This window comes from Lethenteron reissneri, unplaced genomic scaffold (genome assembly GCF_015708825.2).
Source record: "Lethenteron reissneri isolate LAM-NWPU_2019-01 unplaced genomic scaffold, ASM1570882v1 scaffold_1482, whole genome shotgun sequence".
Taxonomy (NCBI): domain Eukaryota; kingdom Metazoa; phylum Chordata; class Hyperoartia; order Petromyzontiformes; family Petromyzontidae; genus Lethenteron; species Lethenteron reissneri.
Genome location: NW_026891204.1, coordinates 172 through 20554, shown reverse-complemented (window position 1 = coordinate 20554; position 20383 = coordinate 172). Strand labels below are relative to the sequence as shown.

At 51.5% G+C, this 20383-nt stretch overlaps 1 protein-coding gene across 1 annotated transcript; it reads right to left on the bottom strand.

Annotated features, from left to right (window-relative positions):
- Nucleotides 1-3586: 3586 nt before the first annotated feature.
- LOC133362442 (protein Wnt-5a-like) lies at nt 3587-18509 on the bottom strand. Its single transcript, XM_061581390.1, has 7 exons — nt 18413-18509; nt 7904-8000; nt 7292-7524; nt 6210-6484; nt 5281-5409; nt 4854-5121; nt 3587-3684 (listed from the first exon to the last, which is right to left on the bottom strand). Exons 1-7 carry the CDS (start codon nt 18507-18509, stop codon nt 3587-3589), a joined length of 1197 nt encoding a protein of 398 aa, XP_061437374.1.
- Between the last annotated feature and the right edge of the window lie 1874 nt (nt 18510-20383).

The following is a 20383-nucleotide window of genomic DNA, read 5'->3' as shown; positions in this document are numbered from 1 at the left end:
CCAGATACCAGAAGCCAAGAACGGCATCTGTTTTTTAATCCTTTATATTAAGTTCGCTTGCTTGCTTGCTGGCGTGCTTGCTTGCTTACGACCGTGCAAATCTTTCGGTCATTTTTTAACCCACTTCCCGTGATCCAATCGAGCTGACATTTTGCACACAGACTCGTTGTGCGTGACAATTAATTTTCGTGAAACAAATTTTCCCAAATTTTACACTGTTTAGGGATTTTTTTTAAATATTTAATGATCAATTGCTTAATAGTGGCAGACAATCATCTGACCCATAGGTGGTAGCCATCTCAAGCCAGAGTACGAGAGGACTCTAGCCGCCACGCATATAAAGGATTTATAGTGAAAAACTTTGTTTTCACGGGTTAATTTTTGCAAGGTTTGAATTACAATACTCTGTCCAACACACACTCGTACACCCTTACACTCGCTCACCCACATTAGCATTACACATTTTCAAAAGAACCCCTGTGCGGCCTATGCTGACTGTGCTGACTGTTGGGGCAATGCGATTTGCTGGTAGTCGTGAAGGCTGCAATGGTGGTGGGGTGGCCAGCACCACGTCTGTCTCCCCAACGCTGAAGCTGACGTCACACGCCGGCTACTTACTCACTTAAGGCTCAAAGCCAAGGGCATGCCCAGGAACGGTTCCTATATTTGCAACCGAGTTAGAAGTGGCTGCTGGACATTTGTATTCAGATCACCACGTTTGTAGCGCATTTCACTAACCAGCACGCCACATGTCTGCCCGCCCCACATACACAGAGGCACACTATCAGTATGCAACCGAGGAGGCAAAAGATGAGCCGGGCCAACTTGTATTGGCACACAGCGGGGTTAATCGAAAGAGCATCATCATCACGGTGCCTAGGAGATGTTAACTACCTCGCCTGGTATACAAGAGGTCGTGGGTTCGATCCCGACTAACGCCTGCTGCTGTATATTTGAAATCTGCGTGTCTCTCTCTCATCATCATCACGGTGGCTAGATGTTGACTACCTCGCCTGGTATACAGGAGGTCGTGGGTTCTATCCAGACCCTGATGCCTGCTGCTGTATATTTGGAGTTTGCGTGTCTCTCTCACCATCATCATCACGGTGGCTAGGAGATGTTGACTACCTCGCCTGGTATACAGGAGGTCGTGGGTTCGATCCCGATCCTAACGCCTGCTGCTGTATATTTGCAGCCTGCGTGTCTCTCTCCCCGTGGCCACGTGGATTTCTCTCCGGGTTTTCCCTCCACATTTAGAATCACAAGGCCCTCAAGAGTGTGTGCATGCTTTAATTTCACCGGTGGGGTAAAATGTGGGTGGTGGTGGTCAACATTTCCGACTGGATATCTGTGATGAAGAGCTTCACAGCTCATCGGATTCCTCCAAGATACATCATCACCGAGTCTGTGTAGTCCCACCTCTCCTAAAACAAAGTATCGGCCAGCGTGGAAGAGTAGGCCAAGTTACATCCCACGGAGGCTCTCTCTCCAGAGCTCCCTCGAGAAAACCTTCCGTCACAGCGGTGACGCGAGCACTTGCAGGACTGCACCTTTACCCATCGGCATTAGCCGCTTGAAGTCTGCTCCTGTGACCGGGTTACACGTCAACATCGCTACGAGTGTATTTGGGTGAAGTTATTTTTACAACGGCCGAACGTACACACGCGCAATGCGCATGCATCGTGTGCATGCGTGATCAACATACGTTGTGTGTCGATATAACCCAGTCAATGACAGACACCCGCTGTCATTCACGACGACATTCACTCCCCACCCCCCTTCTGGTCTGCACAACTGATTGCCGAGTTTGTGTTTCGCAATCAGAAGAGGCGTTTGGTTCGTTACTGGAGAAATCTGCCGAGCCACGCGGCTTATTTGTGTTAATTTTAACAGATTTCCGGCAAGTTGCAACAAAGAAAGTGACACAAACAACAACTTCTGCTCTGTGTGTTGCACTTCTTTCACACCGTACGTAGCCCAGCCGCGCTGATCCACTCGCTGTTCACTACTCACGATGTTTGTCGTTTGCCTTTGCTGCTGTTAAGTTATTTGAGCGGCGCCTCAACGCTGAAGGTCACAGGCAGTCTCAGTCCAGGGCCGTTCAAATAAGTGACTTTCATGTTCTTGGTTCTTTCGGTAAAGTCACGTAGAAGGGGAATAATAAAATAATGTAAATATAAAACAAAATTTCTCACGTTTCGACTGCAACACAAGAAATCATCATCAGGTGTGAAATCCACAGCAAGAAAATTTGAAAAAAAAATTCTGTGGATTTCACACCTGATGATGATTGCTTGTGTTGCAGTCGAAACGTGAGAATTTTTATTGTTTTATATTTTTATTATTTTATTACTTCCCTTCTACGTGACTTTACCGAAAGAACCAAGAATACGAATCCCTGCAGTCACGAAAGCTTTAAAATCGAAATTTAAGTGACTTTCATTTGACCGACGTCGCACGTACAAACACTGGGCTCGCAACGTGACGCCAATCATTGACTCAGAAGGTCAAACAATCCAGAAGTCACCGGTCCGTCACCCGCCGTCGCTACGGCAGCTGAACCAATGGACACGTTTCTCAAACGCACCCAGCCACCACCCGGTCCAGTCGGTGGGGTAGAGTGTGGGCTACCCCCACTCTGGTGTGTTCTCCCACGGCGTCTGTAGACGTCAGCGTGGAAGAGTAGGCCAAGTAGCCCATCGAGGAGCTCTGTCCAGAGCTCCTCAGAGTGGGAAGGCCGTTCTGCCAACAAGAGCCTGAGTAGGGGAATTGCAGGGACCGCGCCTTTATCTTCTTTTATCAGCTGATGCTTTGAAGTGAATTGTCAGTGGCGGATCTACAATTCCTTACTGGCTGTCGTGTGTGGCGTAGTGTGTGTGGCGTGGCGTGTGTGTGGTATGTGTGTGTGTGTATCTGTGGTGTGTGTGGGTACTTTAAACGTACACCCTGTGGTTCGTGAGCCAAATCCTTAGCAAGTTTCATCCAGACACACAGATAAAGAGACAAAAATGACTTTTATAGGTGAGACACTGCATACAAGTGCAGTGCGAAGTCGTGTGAAGTAGTGGATTCAGTGTGACGCGGCTCGCAGGGAAGGGTGCGACGGACCTCGCTGTGAATCCCAACAAGCGCCGAGTGAACGTTGCCTAGATTTGGCAAACGCGGCGTTAACGAGAACAAAGGAATAAACGGAACAACGGCACTTGGTCGCTAAGCGCATTCAAGTGGCGACGTCACAAAACAACGGCGCTTCCACATCGTGAAGATGAAGCGCATGCAGAGTGTGTTGTAGGGTAGTGCATAGTGCAGTGTAGCATCGCACGCGAGTGAAGTGTGTATAGTAGAACGCAGCTCGTAGTGAGGGGTACACGCTGGATGTCGATGCCATAAACAGCTTTATATTATTATATTATATTATTATATTATTTTATTATGTTTTATTTTTATTATTTTATTACTTCCCTTCTACGTGACTTTACAGAAAGAACCAAGAAGATGAATCCCTGCAGTCACGAAAGCTTAAAATCGAAAAGCTTTGTGGGGGTCGCGATTTCAGTCGAGGCCCCCCCTAGACTGGGGCTGGAGGCTACTTGCAAGCGAATTGATCGACGGTCCACGGGCAAAGCTTGCACTTGACGTTCTCCTTGAGCTGTTCCTTGCACCCGCACTGCATCTCCACCGTGACTGGGGAGGGAACAGCAGAGGGGAGAGAGCTAATGAGATCATCGCAATTGTGCAACCGCCATTAACGTCGAGGTGAACAACATCTACGCGCACTTCTCCTCCCGACGTTGTCAAACGACCAGAGGTCGCAACCGGGTACCCGATACCCGGCTACCCGTACCCGGCCGTACCCGGCCGGGTACGGGTAGCCGTTTGCGATCCTGGTGCGGCCGGGTACGGGTAGACCGTGAGTCACTGGTGAGTCACCGTTTGTCACTCATTTCCCAACGTCTTGTCTCTTCTCACAATTCAAGTTCCTAGAATCAACCCACCCGCGCCTGCAACATGGCTTCGTCCCAGAGGTCGCAAGCGGGTACCCGAAACCCGTACCCTACCCGTACCCGGCCGGGTACGGGTAGGGTACGGGTACGGCCGGGTACCCGCTAGCGACCCTGGTGCGGCCGGATACGGGTACGAGGGGTAAGGAATCAAAACCCGTTTGCGACCTCTGCGAATGACCCGCGGGGAAGCGGCTGTCGCAGAGCCACTGCCGACGATATCCCTTCGAGCAACCTAAGGATCACGGAAAGCAGTTCTACAGAAATGCATTTTCGGTGTGATTGCGTGGTGTACGGTACTGTATAGTAGTGAAGACTAGTGCGTAGTGGTATAGGGACGGTGTGAATAGAGAGAGACGGTGGTGTGTGGCCAGGTGGTCATTACAGTAGTGTAGAGTCGTGGTGTAGAGTAGTGTATAGGATGTGATGTATAGTGTAGTGTGTAGTGTAGTGTATAGTTTGTACGTTGAACTTCTTGACACCGTACATAGCCAACCATGCGCTCAGGTGGTGCGGGCAGGGGAAAGACAAACTAAATACTAAAAGCAGTTCTAAAGAAAACAGTGTTCAATCTAGACTAATATCGCGCTTTATATTATCGGAAGAGCATTCCAGACGGCCGCAGACGCTCATCCGAGAGCGCTGCGCGCAATGATGCAGTGACCAGCGTCTGTCCGATGGCAGAGCTAGAAAGCCGCCGCTGCTGCTACCAAGATGACCGGGAGTTTGTGGAACGATTGACGCTCCTGGACGAGATCATGTTTACACGCTTTCATTGAACTCACTCCGTCTGTTGTCGTATCCTCAAATCTTGTAACTCAATTTCAACCGGGGGTGGGGGGGGGGGCCCACCTTGGGAGATGTCGTATCCTCTGTCGCAGCATGTGACGGTGCATTCCTCGGCTGCCTCGGTGTCGTTGCAGCGCTGCCTCCCCACCGCTCCGCTGGTGCTGCCACGGACGCAGTACTCCGGGCTGGCGCTCACGTGGACCAGGTCATACTCCGAGGGCGCCGTCAACCACTCGTTCACCGGCTCCAGACGCCAGCGGGCGGCGCCGCCACTTCCACCGCTCCTGTTGTCCCTCACCAGCCGCATGGCGGAACTTCTGTCGTACTTTCCCTGCAGCCATCATTGACATTATCGTCATCATCATCAGGGGGGGGGAGGATCCGCCATGTTTTCTTTTGAAGTGGTGGTGGTTGAGTGAATGCTGTTAGGGACCCCTCCCCCCGTTTGTAACCCGACTGTGGATTAATCCTCCGGGTGCAGTCTCATCACCGGCAGCCGTGAGCTCACGTTCAGAAAGTCGCCAACGTCGCGAAAGTCTTCGCGCAGCGGCAGGCAGACTCTGTCGCATTCACCGGTTCTGTTGTCGCAACCGCAGTAGTACAACAGTTCTTCCATCACCTGCAGCACCACCACCACGGTCATTGTTACTACCACAATCAGTTACCACCAACACCATCATCATTTGTCACTACCAACCGCCATTCGCCACTAAGTGGCGGTGACGTCACGAGGGAGATTGTGCCAGGCCGTGTGCACGTTGAGGCCACGTGAAGTGTCCAACGCCCGCTGGCAGGAGGTCACGGGGCAGACCCAGGTGCCACGGGTCGACTGACTGAGATGACTGGCTGATGCACCACCTGTGCCCCCTACTATGCCAACATGCTGTGCTTTAGCCACCCGGCGCTCCGCTCGTTGTTGTGAGCGTCGCTCCTCCACCCTCCTGTTGTTGTTGGAGGGCGACTGCCTCCAACTGCCCAGTAGCGTCCTTCACGAGCCTCCTCCACAGAGGCCGATCTTGACACCGCTGGTACCAGTCATCGGCAAGTCCACTCAGCTCCACGTCCTCCTGTACCACATCACTGCATCCCTTCTCCAGCCTGTGCCGCACCCAAGGGTAGTGGCGCAAAGCCAGGCTGCTACTCACAGGAGCAGCAGCGCAACGGCTAATGACGAACCATGAGCGTGCTGACTTGGGGGGTTAGATCGGTAAAGTCACGTAGATAGAAAAATAATAAATCACATTTCAACCTGCAACACAAGCAATCGGGTGGCTACAGCAGTAGAACTGCTGAACAAGACAACCCCTAGACAACGATGCCGATCCAAGTATATAAATGTGCAGCATTTCATAAACTGATACTTTTTTCCATAAAAAAACATTTCATACGACAATACCTACAACCCACCCGCCCACTCACCACGCGACCAACTTCGTAGTTGTGCAAATCCATCTGCACGAGTTTCGCCAAAGACTTGCGTTGTCCCCCTCGCCTCCAGCGGTCGTGGACACTCGCGTCCACAAACACCTTGGCGAAATGGGCTCCGTACTCGATGTTACCTCTGGGGTGCAGCAAGGGGTCATAGGTCCAGGTGCAGCTGTCGCGGATCACCTGCGGGGTGTAGCAGGCGCGCGCCACCGCGTGCACCACTCCCGCGGCGGCGAGGGCGGAGAAGAAGGCGGTCTCGCGAGAGCCTGGGCCCCCCCCCCCCACAAAACAATTTCATCATTTGTCTATAATGGAGGTTGTTGTTTTTCTATCTAGCGTAGGTCGCCGAAATAGAAACGTCACGTCGTTAAAACAGCCGCCGCGTCCGACCGGCAAGGCTTCGGCACGTAGACAGAACGTGGCGAATTCTTGACTAGTGCAATGACAGGGCTCATGGAACCTGCTGGAAGGTTCTAGAAGGGGGCGTGTCTGGGCTAGAGGTAGAAGGTGGGTCAGTGGGGAAGCTCATGGAACCTGCTGGAAGGTTCTAGAAGGGGGCGTGTCTGGGCTAGAGGTAGAAGGTGGGTCAGTGGGGAAGCTCATGGAACCTGCTGGAAGGTTCTAGAAGGGGGCGTGTCTGGGCTAGAGGTAGAAGGTGGGTCAGTGGGGAAGCTCATGGAACCTGCTGGAAGGTTCTAGAAGGGGGCGTGTCTGGGCTAGAGGTAGAAGGTGGGTCAGTGGGGAAGCTCATGGAACCTGCTGGAAGGTTCTAGAAGGGGGCGTGTCTGGGCTAGAGGTAGAAGGTGGGTCAGTGGGGAAGCTCATGGAACCTGCTGGAAGGTTCTAGAAGGGGGCGTGGCCTAGCTACGCTCGCCGTGTTCCGGCCGCATGTCCGATCCTCTGCACGGCTCCCATCGTCGTCATCGCTGCATTAGTCAGCCAGCTGTGCAGTTAGAAGCCGACGATGGGGCCGTGTAGAAAGGTCGTCCGTGTGTAGCTGAACTTCGAGGGGAAACCCGCTTTGCCGGGAGAGGCTCGACACTGGCTCTGACCCGGGGAGACGATCTCCTTACCCGACCGAGGAATAGGGACGAGCCCATTCTCCGTGGTCCAGTTCGACCGCTTGGCCTGGAACTGGTGCCGATACTCGGCAATCGCCAGCTGGACACCCTCGGCCACGAGCTTCATGAAGTGCGGCTGCTTCTGGCATATTTGGCGCTGTGTGGGGGACAGCCCCGGCGACGTGCTGCACAACAGCAGCGGATGCGTGGAGGGGTCGACCCGGGGTGTCCACAATGCCAGCGACCTGCAGAGGGAAGGGGGTGGAGGGGGGTCACGGTGGCCAGGGGATGTTGACTACCTCGCCTGGTATGCAGTAGGTAGTAGGTTTGATCCCAACCCTGACGCCTGCTGCTGCTGTACATTTGGAGTCTGTGTGTCTCTATCATCATCACTGTGGCTAGATATATTTTTTATGACAACATTTATACATTTACGCGATGTAACCCCCCCAAAAAAACTCCTGTGGATGATATTGGTCACGAGAGCCCTGCCCGCTACTCGGTGTTAAACAAAACACAAACAGCCGTATGGGGGGGGGGGGGGGTGTGCAAGATATTAGACACTTGTGCGCCCATCGCAGAAGAAGAGTGAAGAGGAAATCAGCGGCGGCGTCTCGCGGTTACCACCAAGAGTCGCTGGCGACTGCCCCCAGCTGTGCCGTGGCGCAGAGTCCCAGCAGCAGCGGGGAGAAGCCCATCGGAGTTCTCATGGCCAGCGACACTGTGCAGAAGAGAAGCAGAGCGGTGGTGACGATGTTCACACCCTCGCATGGTCTGCATATTTTGAGTTTTCATGTCTCACTCATCATCATCATCACGGTGGCTGGGAGATGTTAACTTCCTCGCCTGGTACACGGGATCGAACCCACGACCGCTTGTGTACCGGGCGAGGGAGTAAACATCTCACCACCGTGGTCGTGATGAACTCCAACTGCTGATGTCTGTAGCCGACCGACCTTATAACCACGACGTGCATTGAATGTGTGGTGGCATCGTTTGGCGCCATGCCATATTCTTGGCCTGCAGTACCGGTCCCGTGTCAACAGGGGGCGCAAGGGCCGAACGAGATTTCCTCGTCTTCTTGGTTCTTTCGGTAAAGTCACGTAGAAGGGAAGTAATAAAATAATAAAAATAAAACATAATAAAATAATTCTCACGACGTTTCGGCCACAACGCAAGCAGCCGTCCTCAGGTGAAGAACAGGTCTGTCGAGAAGACAGAGTCTGAATGACAACCCCAGGCTTGGAGCGTCTTTTTAAGCTGGGTTGGAGGGGGGGGAAGAGCGCCTTGACAAAAGAATTTGCATTTCAAGAGAAATTTAGCATATTTATGGGAAGTGTAGGAGGTGGGCTGGGGGTTTTCAAAGTCATATTATACCCATGCATTATGCAGGATTAGCAGCATCAAAGGGAGGGGGTAGGGGGTAGCATTAACAAAGGGAGGGAATGTTAATAGTATGTAGAAGCAGGAGACCCGCAACGGAGCAAATATTGCATTCCCTGTGGAGCACACAAGATACAGTCAATGCCAGTGAGTGGACTGCGGTCTGAAAGTCACCGTAAACGTGAACAATCAGTTAAGATCCGAAATGGTTTATTACGTCCTTCCAATGATTGCCGAGCCAGAATCCATCTTCTCGGTTGAAATTGTCTCTGTGTTTGTATATGTGGATCGCCTCATGAACGAATCTCTCATGATAGCCAGATGGCTTGCAGAGAACCTCTGTCTTGGAGAAGTCAATGTCATGTGAGCCCACTGAATTGTAACAGTGATCTGCCACGGCTGAGGAGTTTGTCCTACCGTGTTTCAGGTCTGCTTTATGTTCACGGATGCGGTCCGAGACATGTCGTTTGGTTTCTCCAATGTAACTGCTACCACAGAGGCAACTTAGTTTGTAGACGCCAGGGAACTGTATGTCTGGAACCACATCTTTTACAGACGGGACCAGATCACGAATTTTATGTACTGTGTTGAATCGGACCTGGATCTTATGTTTAATCAGGATTTTGGAGATCTTTTTTGTGACCCCAGCAATGTAGGGTAGGGTGATAGTTTTGATAGGCTCCTCAACAGGATCCTTCTTGATGGTTGGAGTGATGGCCTTGCGGATTGTGTAGTCGGAGTAACCATTAGCCTTAAGAGCTTGGCGTACGTGTTTGAGTTCACTGGCAATGTGTTCCTGGTCGGAGATGCGTTGGGCTCTATGGTATAGAGTCTTGATGAGGGAGTTTTTTCTGGGATGGATGGTGGTGGGAATCCGGTTTTAGGTAAGCATCCGTGTGGGTGGCTTTCCTGTAGACAGAATGGCTCATTGAACCATCAGGTCTCCTTTTAATTTAGACATCCAAAAAGGGTAGCTTGCCTCCTTTTTCGACTTCCATGGTGAATCTGATGGCTGGGTGTATGGAATTGATGTGGTCGAGGAATTGGTCTAGAGCAGGCCGGCCATGTGGCCAGATGACAAAAGTGTCATCTACGTACCTCTTCCACAAGGTCGGGCATAGAGTGGCAGTCTGGATGGCGTCAGTCTCAAATTTCTCCATGAAAACGTTGGCTACAACCGGAGATAGGGGGGAGCCCATTGGGGTACCCTCAGTTTGTTTGTAGAAAGTTCCATTCCAGGTGAAGTATGTATTGATTAAGCAGTGTCTCACCAGGGGGGGGGGGGGGTACCCCAGCATTCAGTCCTTGATGAATCAAGTCTTCAATGATTGCGATGGTGTCAGGTACAGGAACTTTGGTGAATAAGGAAACCACATCAACTGACAAGCAGGTCGTCTGGGGACAGGGCAATCCCCTTGATTGTCGATACCAGGTCAGTAGAGTTTAGTACCCAGAAGGTGGTTTTTCCAGTGAAAGGCCGTAGGATTTCAGACAAAAAACGAGCCCTTCTACGCGACTTTACCGAAAGAACCAAGAAGATGAAGTCCCTGCAGTCACGAAAGCTTGAGAGATTTCCTCGATTAAGTAGATAATTCAGTGTGTAACAAAAACATGTTTTATTGTTGTCCCTGTGTAGTAAGTGTTATACCTAATAGCTAGTGCCTCAAAAGTAGAGAAAGTGGGCTCTTAATACTCCACACAAACGTTGCTTGTGTGACCCAGGACACAAAAGCGAAGTGAATAATCCACTCCATTAATAACAGTGTCACAACAACATTGTCCCTTAGTAGTACAGTTTTATTATCTAATAGCTTATGTCTCAAAAGTAGAGAAAGTGGCTATTGTTAATCTCAACAAATTCTAAATTTGAAGCTTTCGTGACTGCAAGGATTCATACTCGGAGGTTTTTTTCAGTAAAGTCACGTAGGTAGAAATAAATAAACTAAAATAAATTAAAAATAAATTTAAATAAAATCTCCTCACAAACGTTGCTTTTGTGACCCAGGACATTGATAAATTTAACTATTTTAAATAAAAAAACGTGGCGTGCATTTGTGTCATCCCTTCACGTAAAGTCCTGCTCACAAACGCAAAGTTTGTGTGGAATAATACTATCCATTAAACATACTTTGTAGCCATAACCAATTTAGCAACACACAACACTTTACTACGCAGGGTCAGACCTCGTGTTAGGTAGTCACCCGGCAGCGGTGTTCTCGTTGTTGTTGTTGAACTAATAAATATAATCTAGATATGCAAGGAGACCCATGCATTGTATAGGTAAACCCACTAAAAGAAACTCCTTAAAAAAAAAAAAGTTAATACAAATTTATTTTTTATTTTAAAAAATTGTAACATTTTTTAAAAGAAGTCGAGCGGACAACGTGGAAGTAAACGACGTTTCGACCACGAGCCTTGTGCGCGCCACACACACAGAGAGAGAGAGAGGAACGAATGAAGTTGAATAATTAAACAACAAGTTTGAGTTGCGCGACACGCGCTCGGCGCTCACCGCGTGTTCAGAAGCTTCGTGGGCGACGCGATTCCAGAGCTCATGGGCCGCGGTGTTCTCGATTCCCGGCGGGAAAATAGATATTTAATTAACAAGACGTCCACGCTTTTAAAGAGACGCTTAAGTGATTGACGCCGATTTTTATTGATTGCTTTATCAATTAGGTGTTTTTTATTTAGAGTGATGCACGCACACGACGCAGGTGAGCCTGAGGCACGTGGCGCCTGGTTGGTGTGCGGGCAGTACGTTGTCACAGTGAGCACACAGTCTCGTGGATTGGACAACAGGAAGTAGACTAAACATGTTGTTACAAGATGTTGACCACGACAACAGAGGCATATCACGTGAAGTGAAAGCGTTGAAAAATATAAAGGGGCAGAAATTACTCCATCAAGAAAACTAAATTTTAATTAAAACCCAGTACACATGCAACGTTGAGACAATGTGGTTAACATAGGTGTACACACACAGTGTGGTTAACATACAGTGAGGGAAAAAAGTATTTGATCCCCTGCTGATTTTGTACGTTCGCCCACTGACAAAGAAATGATCAGTCTATAATATTAAAGGTAGGTTTATTTGAACAGTGAGAGACAGAATAACAACAAAAATCTAGGGAAAAATGTTATAAATTGATTTGCATTTTAATGAGGGAAATAAGTATTTGACCCCCTCTCAATCAGAAAGATTTCTGGCTCCCAGGTGTCTTTTATACAGGTAACGAGCTGAGATTAGGAGCACACTCTTAAATGGAGTGCTCCTAATCTCAGCTTGTTAGCTATATAAAAGACACCTGTTCACAGAAGCAATCAATCAGATTCCAAACGCTCCACCATGGCCAAGAGCAAAGAGCTCTCCAAGGATTTAAAGCTTTCGTGACGGCAGGGATTCATCTTCTTGGTTCTTTCGGTAAAGTCACGTAGAAGGGAAGTAATAAAATAAAAAAACATAATAAAATAATTCTCACGACGTGTCGGCTATAACGCAAGCAGCCGTCTTCAGGTGAAGAATGAGACACTGCCAAGCGAGGAGCTTATATATAAGCTGGGTAGGAGGTGGAAGAGGAGCGCCTTAACAAAAGAATGTGCATATCAAGAGGAATTTAGCATATTCATGGGAAATGTGTAGGAGGTGGGCGGGGGGGTTTCAAAGTCATATTATGCCCATGCATTATGCAGGATCAGCAGCACCAAGGGAGGGTGCAGGGAGTAGCATTAACAAAGGAAAGGAATGTTAATAGTATGTAGCTGCAGTTACTGAACAACCACGTAGAAAACTAAAGTATAAACTACATAAAAAAACTGAAGTATAAACTGCATAGCATCATCAGTATATTTACTATACTCTACAATAAGCTGAGTTTACTAACAGCAAGTAATACATTACAATTCTACGTCGTAAAAATTATATAATATGCTTCCATCTAAACTTTATTCTCTTACATCACACGAGCATACACCGTACTATATACTGCCATAGATAAACCCAACATTAAATTATATACTGTATTGCTATAAACCACCCTATACCTTTAATATAACACTATGTATTATTCTACCCACCCTAATATGTATCACACTGCTATATGCTGCTATATGTTTACTATACAATTACGATACTATATGTTACTTTGTACATTGTATTAAGCATATAACTGTTATTAATGTAATGCGGGCGTAAATGGGCGGGGCGGATATGACGATCCGAGAGGGAGGAGTCAGGGTCACGTGGGGGAGAAGTTATAGCAGGGAGACAGGAAGCCATCTGGGTCAGTCGGGGGAGTGAAGGGTGGTGAACGCGTTGGGTGGTCGCCGTGCCTCAGCCTGGTGGCTGAGGGGCTCATGACGGCGCCAGCCAGCGGGGTGGAAGAGAGTTGGGGATAGAGCTGAGGTTGGAGATGGCGAGATAGCCACAGAGGCCACGGAGGGCTGAGGTTGGGGAGTGGCGAGATCGCCACACACGGTAAGACTCGGCACCGCCGGCCAGCGGTGACCGAGCACGGAGGAACAGGGAGCAGCGGTGGAGCTGCTGTGAGAGCAGCCAGAGGGCTGCACCAAGAGCCTGCAGGGAGCTGCAGGAGCGCGGAAGGCTACGGGAGCGAAGGCAGCTGTGGAGCTGCCAGGCAGAGAGTCTCAGGAGGAGTGCCGTGAGGGAAGGAGAACGCGAACCCAAATAAAGGACACGGAGACAGAACCAGGGTCGAGTCCTTTATTACACTGGTGTCAGAAGTGAAACGGCATCTCAAAACAACTGAGAGAAGAAAAAAAAAGAATATTCCTGCGCCATCATCTGCTACATCATCAGACGACGACGACCTTCCTCAGACGGTGGACCTGCCTGCGATGGAAGAGGAGATCCGTGCTGGAACGAGTACGGGTCCGGGTGAGCAAGGTGTCGCCGCGTTGATGGACCTGTCTGTGCCGGAGGACGCCAACTTACGATGGAGACAGATGGCGGCGCAGATGGAGACCTTGAAAATCGTGCTGGCGTAACTGTGTGAGTTCACCACGCCGAGGACGGCGTCGGGGAGGCCCGGTGGTGATCCGCAGGCCTCCGCCTTTCCTGCGCTGCCAGCGCCATCTGCCACGTGGCACGAAGACGCCATCTTGGGCGTGGCAGGGGAGAAAAGGCGGGAGGCCGCCATCTTGTCTTCACCGCGGCGGGGAGACGTCGCCATTCAACATCGCGGCGGTGACGCAGCTTTGCGCTGCCATCTGGAGGTGCCTCGGGGAGAGCAGCCTGCAGTGAGCTGCTGCGCGAGGACGAGCTGCGAGGAGAGGACGACGATGCTGCGGCTGCTGGGGCGGGAGCTTCCCGTCCTGGCTCGGGTGCGTGACAACGGAGCAGTCAAGTCGCCGAACGAGTTCTGCGAGGCGTCTCAAGTTGCCACCCTGCCGTCCTCTTCTTGCTGCAGCCCCGGGCGAGTCGTAACGATATGCACCCGGCCTTAACACACACCTCACCCATCTTTCGAGGGCCGGGGGGCGATTGTGTTTTTTTCTCTCATGACTCGATTGTGCGGAGCGCGGTTCGGACTGTGTGTATGTGTGTGTAATAACGATGAACGCGCTATCTGCTTGTTGCTTGGTGTCAATATAAGTGTGTGCGTGTGTTGAGAATGGACAGAGAGTCTGCTGTGTTTGCTGAGTGTCAAATTGTGTGTGTGCGCTGCGGCGTGGAGTTGTTATCTTGATGGCGAAGTTAATTATTAACTCGGGAGCGTCGGGTATCTTGCGCTGTATTATCTCGTGGGTTACCTTGTGCGATGGGCTTAATTGAAAAAAAATATATTTTTTTTTTGGTGTATTGTGCTGCGAGGTGCTATGTGCGATGTGGTTGTTGCAAGAGAGAGAATGTTTGTGTTGTTGCTGCAAAGTTACGACAGGATTAATGGTGTGTTGGTTGCCTGCAGATCTGCTTGCTATTGTGCTTAAATGTACGCGTGTGATCGCGATATGCTGACTGTATGTGCTGTTACACCGTTCTGTACGGTTATGGGGTGCAATGCATTGGTTGACTATTGGGGTTTGGGATTGTTATTAATTGTGCGTACCTGTTTGGAAATTGGTAACAAATTCGAGGGGAACCCAAAAATTTGGTTGTATGGTTGTTGTGCACACGAGATTGCGTGTATATTATAAAGGGGGACCCTAAAATGTGGTTGTATGGGTGTTGTGCACACGAGATTGCGTGTATATTATAGAGGGGGACCAAAAAATGTGGTTGTATGGGTGTTGTGCACACGAGATTGCGTGTATATTATAAGGGTAATTGAGCTTTTTGAAAATGAGGGTGCGCGATGACGCCGTTGTGGGTGGCTCAGATGTTAATGCTAATGGGATCGTAAATGGGCGCCAAGTGGCGTCGCGTACTCGGTTTATCGCATGCAGCCACGAGTTGCTTTGCGAGTTGGGTTGTGTAACCAATGTGGTTGGTAAAATATTGGTTAAAAATTCCCCGATATGACTGCTGCACGCAGCAAGCTGGGGCTGTGCGTCTATCGTTGTTGGGGTTGTTACAATAAGACGGGGGATGCATTTTGTGACCCCCAGCAAAGGGAAGCTGGGGTGCACGAATGGAGAAAACTGGCCACGTATTCGCACGTTGGGCCGCCATTTTGCGCGCACGCGGGGTATGGCGACGATGCGCTTTGCGGAAAGGGCCGCCATTTTGAGTGCGCGCGAGTTATTGCGCGAACGCGCTGGGCGAAGGGGGCCGCCATTTTGAGCGCGCGGGAAAAACCGCGGTGGGGCAAATATTCCATCTGTTATGCCTGCCATTGTTGATTGGGTGATGCACGAGTTGTGGTCACATTGGCCTATGGCTGATGGCTGACCTGACAGCCCGGAGGCGAAACCTCCGTGGTATGTCTTAAACTAATGGGCCATGTGCTCATATGACTCGGGGAGTCATGGTTCAGTTGTGCGGTGGCAGACTGAACCTGGTGTGCCGGGGGCTCACGGGATCTGGGTTAGGGTGTTATTGTCTCTATAAGAGAACATTGCCCCGTGGGGGGAGTCGATGGGGTCTGGCATTGCCGGGGGATGAACCTTCCCTGGGCTATAAAGCATCAGACTATACGAGGCTGGTGTGTGTCCATCTCTGATGGGATAGTAAGGGAGGAGCATGGCCGAGTTGCTGCTCATCCCCGAAATTGCACTAGCCGAGAGTATGGTCAGTGGTTGTTGCTGTGGGTTGACGACCACGGTGGGGGTTAGGGCGAGTTAAACGTTACCGCTGGGGAGCGTGGCTCTCTCCACGCGAGGGTGTGCGACTGGGGGCTTTGCTGAGAGTGACCGTGGGTACATGCTGTGTACGTGCGATGTCTGTGCTGGTCCTTAAGGGAGGATTGCTGGTGGGCAAGAGCAGGAAATTTTGTTGTTGTTGTTGTTGTCACATGTAAATAATATTGTTGTTAAAATGTAAATACTGGGGCATCCATCGCGTCTATTTTGGGTATTTATGGGGGTTTTCTTAAGCGGGCCGGATTTACATCATCTCCACTACCCTGGGGCCGGGTGGCTGTCGTGTACGACATGTGGATGTGCGTTGTTGTGCTGTGCCTCAGGGGATTGGATTCTCCTTCTCGTCACAGATCTTCAGTGCCTGCCACACTGGGTGTTACCTGGTGTGCTAACTGGAAGAGGACTTGAAGGAGTGATTGAGCGCCCGTTCGTCATTCCTGCTCTACCACTTTCTCTTTGACGTTGGACTTGAGCCGAGCGGATGGAACTGCAACATGGACACGCACTAAAACATCACATTCCTGGGTTGTGCGCGTCGGCCGTTCTTGCGTGTCAGTTGCCGTTGTTGTGCATTGTGCCATTCTTATTCTTGTTGTTGTTGCGCGGAGGACAGGCCGGTGTTCTGTTCCAGTTCCTGATACCTCCCCTTTCGTTACTTGTGTTGTTGTTCTTATAATCTCCGTTGTGTCTGGGGGACTCCTGATTGTGATGCCTTCGCCCGCATTATTTTGTTCTGTTTCAGCCGAGGACGGCTGGAATTTTCTCTACGGGGGAGGGTAGTGTAATGCGGGCGTAAATGGGCGGGGCGGATATGACGATCCGAGAGGGAGGAGTCAGGGTCACGTGGGGGAGAAGTTATAGCGGGGAGACAGGAAGCCATCTGGGTCAGTCGGGGGAGTGAAGGGTGGTGAACACGTTGGGTGGTCGCCGTGCCTCAGCCTGGTGGCTGAGGGGCTCATGACGGCGCCAGCCAGCGGGGTGGAAGAGAGTTGGGGATAGAGCTGAGATTGGAGATGGCGAGATCGCCACAGAGGCCACGGAGGGCTGAGGTTGGGGAGTGGCGAGATCGCCACACACGGTAAGACTCGGCACCGCCGGCCAGCGGTGACCGAGCACGGAGGAACAGGGAGCAGCGGTGGAGCTGCTGTGAGAGCAGCCAGAGGGCTGCACCAAGAGCCTGCAGCGGAGCTGCAGGAGCGCGGAAGGCTACGGGAGCGAAGGCAGCTGTGGAGCTGCCAGGCAGAGAGTCTCAGGAGGAGTGCCGTGAGGGAAAGAGAACGTGAACCCAAATAAAGGACACGGAGACAGAACCAGGGTCGAGTCCTTTATTACACATGTAAGCTGGGCTTAGTTATGACAACAACAAAGTTGTTTGTTGTTAAAACTACAGGAATATATTTTTTCTTAAAATAATAAATTTATACTGAAACACTGCACACAAATTGTACAGACGGTCATTTTGGTGTCACCTCCTCTGATGGTGTCACCCTGTGCGGTTCGCACCCCCCTAGTGACACCACTGCACTACACTACTATGCACTACCCTTTACACTAACCCATACACAACTCCTGTTGCGGGTGTGATCTTACTGATCCTAAACGGGCTACGATTTGCTAATGCGTCGTAGTCATTGGGAGCGTAATGGGGCGGAAGCTTTACAAATGACAAACATTTGAGAGTGATGTCAAAGTCTTTATTAACACCGGAGGAATCCGAAGAGCTGTAAAGCTCTTGGTGTGTCACAGATGTCCAGTAGGGGGCATGGTGTCAGAACGTTACGACAAAAACAACACAAGACACAAACACGATAGGACTTCAACAGTATAGGAAATGTTGATGGTCACTCATCCAGCTGTGGATTGACCAGTGAGGCCTAGTGGAGGCTGTTCAGTCAGGCCTAGTAAAGCCTGTCCAGTTAGGCTTAGTAAAGCCTGTTTAAGCAGGCCCAGTGAAAAAGCCTCTGCAGTCAGGCCGTGCCACGTTCACGCCGTGGGGGGCCTTGCGTGCTGCCCCCCCCCCAGCGCCCCCACCCCCCCGGAGCCCCCCCTCCCCACCCCTACCCACCGCGCCCACCCCGGCCTAGAGGCTTGACTCCTCGATGGGGGCGACGACGAGTGACGGGGGTGTCGCGTTGGAGAGAAGGACGATGGGGTCGGAGCGGAGGGGCCTGGTAGTGGTGGTGGTGGGTGGAGAGGCGGTGATGATAGTGGTGGTGGTGGTTGGAGGGGCAGTGATGATAGTGGTGGTGGTGGGTGGAGAGGCGGTGATGATAGCGGTGGTGGTGGGTGCAGGGGCGGTGATGATAGCGGTGGGTGGAGGGGCTGTGACGATAGCGGTGGTGGGTGGAGGGGCGGTGACGGTGGTGGTGGTGGGTGGAGGGGCGGTGGTGGTGGTGGTGGGTGGAGTGGCGGTGACGGTGGCGGTGACGGTGGTGGTGGGTGGAGGGGCGGCTGTGGTGCCACCGCTGCCACCACCACCACCACCGCTGCCACCAGGCAGCCCCGGGTCGGTCCGCAGCTGCGCCAGACGCTCCTCCACGCAGTGCGCCGAGAGGCGAGCCTCCGCATCCTGGTCCCAGCACTCCTCCATGGTGACACACAGCTGGGACAGTCCCTGGGAGTCACGCACCAACATCGTCACCACCACCGCCACCACCACCAAGACACCACCACCACCACCAAGCCACCACCGCCACCACCGCCACCGCCGCCACCACCGCCGCCACCACCGCCGCCACCACCGCCACCACCGCCACCACCGCCACCACCACCACCACCGCCGCCACCACCGCCACCACCACCACCAGCAAGCCACCACGAGGTCAATCTGCTGCTGGATGAGTGACCATCAGCCGAGGTTAAAACGCAACTTCAATACAGCGGCAGACATCGTCAGGGTCGGGATGGAACCCACGTCCTCCCGTAGACCAGGTGAGGTAGTCAACATCTGCGCCCTAGTAACATTGACCAGGAGGGATGACAGAGGAGGGAAGGAGGAGGGGAGGGAAAGAGTGAGCCAGTGAGTGAGTGAGTGAGCGAGTGAGTGAGTGGGTGAGAGGGTAAGTGAGTGATTGGGTGAGTGAGTTAGCCAGTGAGTGAGTGAGCGAGTGAGTGAGGGAGAGGGTGAGTTAGTGGGTGAGAGAGTGAGTGATTGAGTGGGCGAGTGAGTGAGCCAGTGAGTGAATGAGCCAGTGAGTGAGCGAGCGAGTGAGTGAGCGAGTAAGTGAGTGAGCGAGTGAGTGAGTGGGTGAGCGAGCGAGTGAGTGAGGGAGAGAGTGAGTTAGTGAGTCTATGAGAGTGAGTGAGCGAGTTAGTGAGTGACTGACTGACTGAGTGAGTGAGCGAGTGAGCGAGTTAGTGAGTGAGTGACTGACTGACTGAGTGAGTGAGTGAGCGAGTGAGCGAGTTCGTGAGTGAGCGAGTAAGTGACTGAGTGAGTGGGTGGGTGATTGAGGGAGTGACTGAGTAACTGACTGAGTGAGCGAGTGAGTAGTGAGTGAGTGAGCGAGCGAGCGAGTGAGAAAGAGAGTGGGAGAGTGAGAGAGAGTTAGTGAGTGGGTGAGTGTGTGAGAGGGCGAGTTAGTGAGAGAGTTAGTGAGTGAGTGAGTGAGCGAGTGAGTGAGCGAGTTTGTGAGTGAGGGAGTGAGTGAGTGTGTTACTGACTGAGTGAGTGAGTGAGAGAAAAAGTGAGTGAGTGACTGAATGAGTAAGTGCGTGAGTGGGAGAGTGAGTGAGCCAGTGAGTGCGTCAGTGAGTGAGTCAGTGAGTGAGTGAGACAGTGAGTGAGTCAGTGAGTGAGTGGGTGAGGGAGTGAGCGAGTTAATGAGTGAGTTACTGAGTAAGTGACTGAGTGAGTGGGTGGGGTGTGAGCGAGTGAGTGAGGTGAGCGAGCGAGTGACTGAGTGAATGAGAGAGCGCTAGTGAGTGAGTGACTGAGTGAGTGGGTGAGCGAGCGAGCGACGTGAGCGAGTTGGTGAGTGAGCGAGCGAGTGAGTGAGAAAAAGAGAGTGGGAGAGTGAGTGAGAGAGTTAGAGAGAGAGAGTTAGTGGGTGAGTGTGTGGAGAGGGCGAGTTAGTGAGAGGTTAGGTGACTAACTGAGTGAGTGAGCGAGAGAGAGAGTGACTGTGATGAGTGAGCGAGTTAGTGAGTGAGAGAGTTAGTGAGTGAGAGAGTTAGTGAGTGAGTGAGTGAGTCACTAATGAGTGAGTCATGAGTGAGTGAGCGAGCAAGAGAGAGTGAGCGAGTTAGTGAGTGAGCGACTGAGTGAGTGAGAAAGAGAGAGTGAGTGAGAGAGGTGAGTGAGTGAGTGAGTTAGTGAGTGAGTGGGTGAGGGAGTGAGCGAGTGAGTTAGTGAGTGAGTGAGCGAGCGAGAGCGAGTGATTGAGTGAATGAGAGCACTATTGAGTGAGTGAGTGGCTGAGTGAGTAAGTGAGCGAGTGAGCGAGTGAGCGAGTTAGTGAGTGT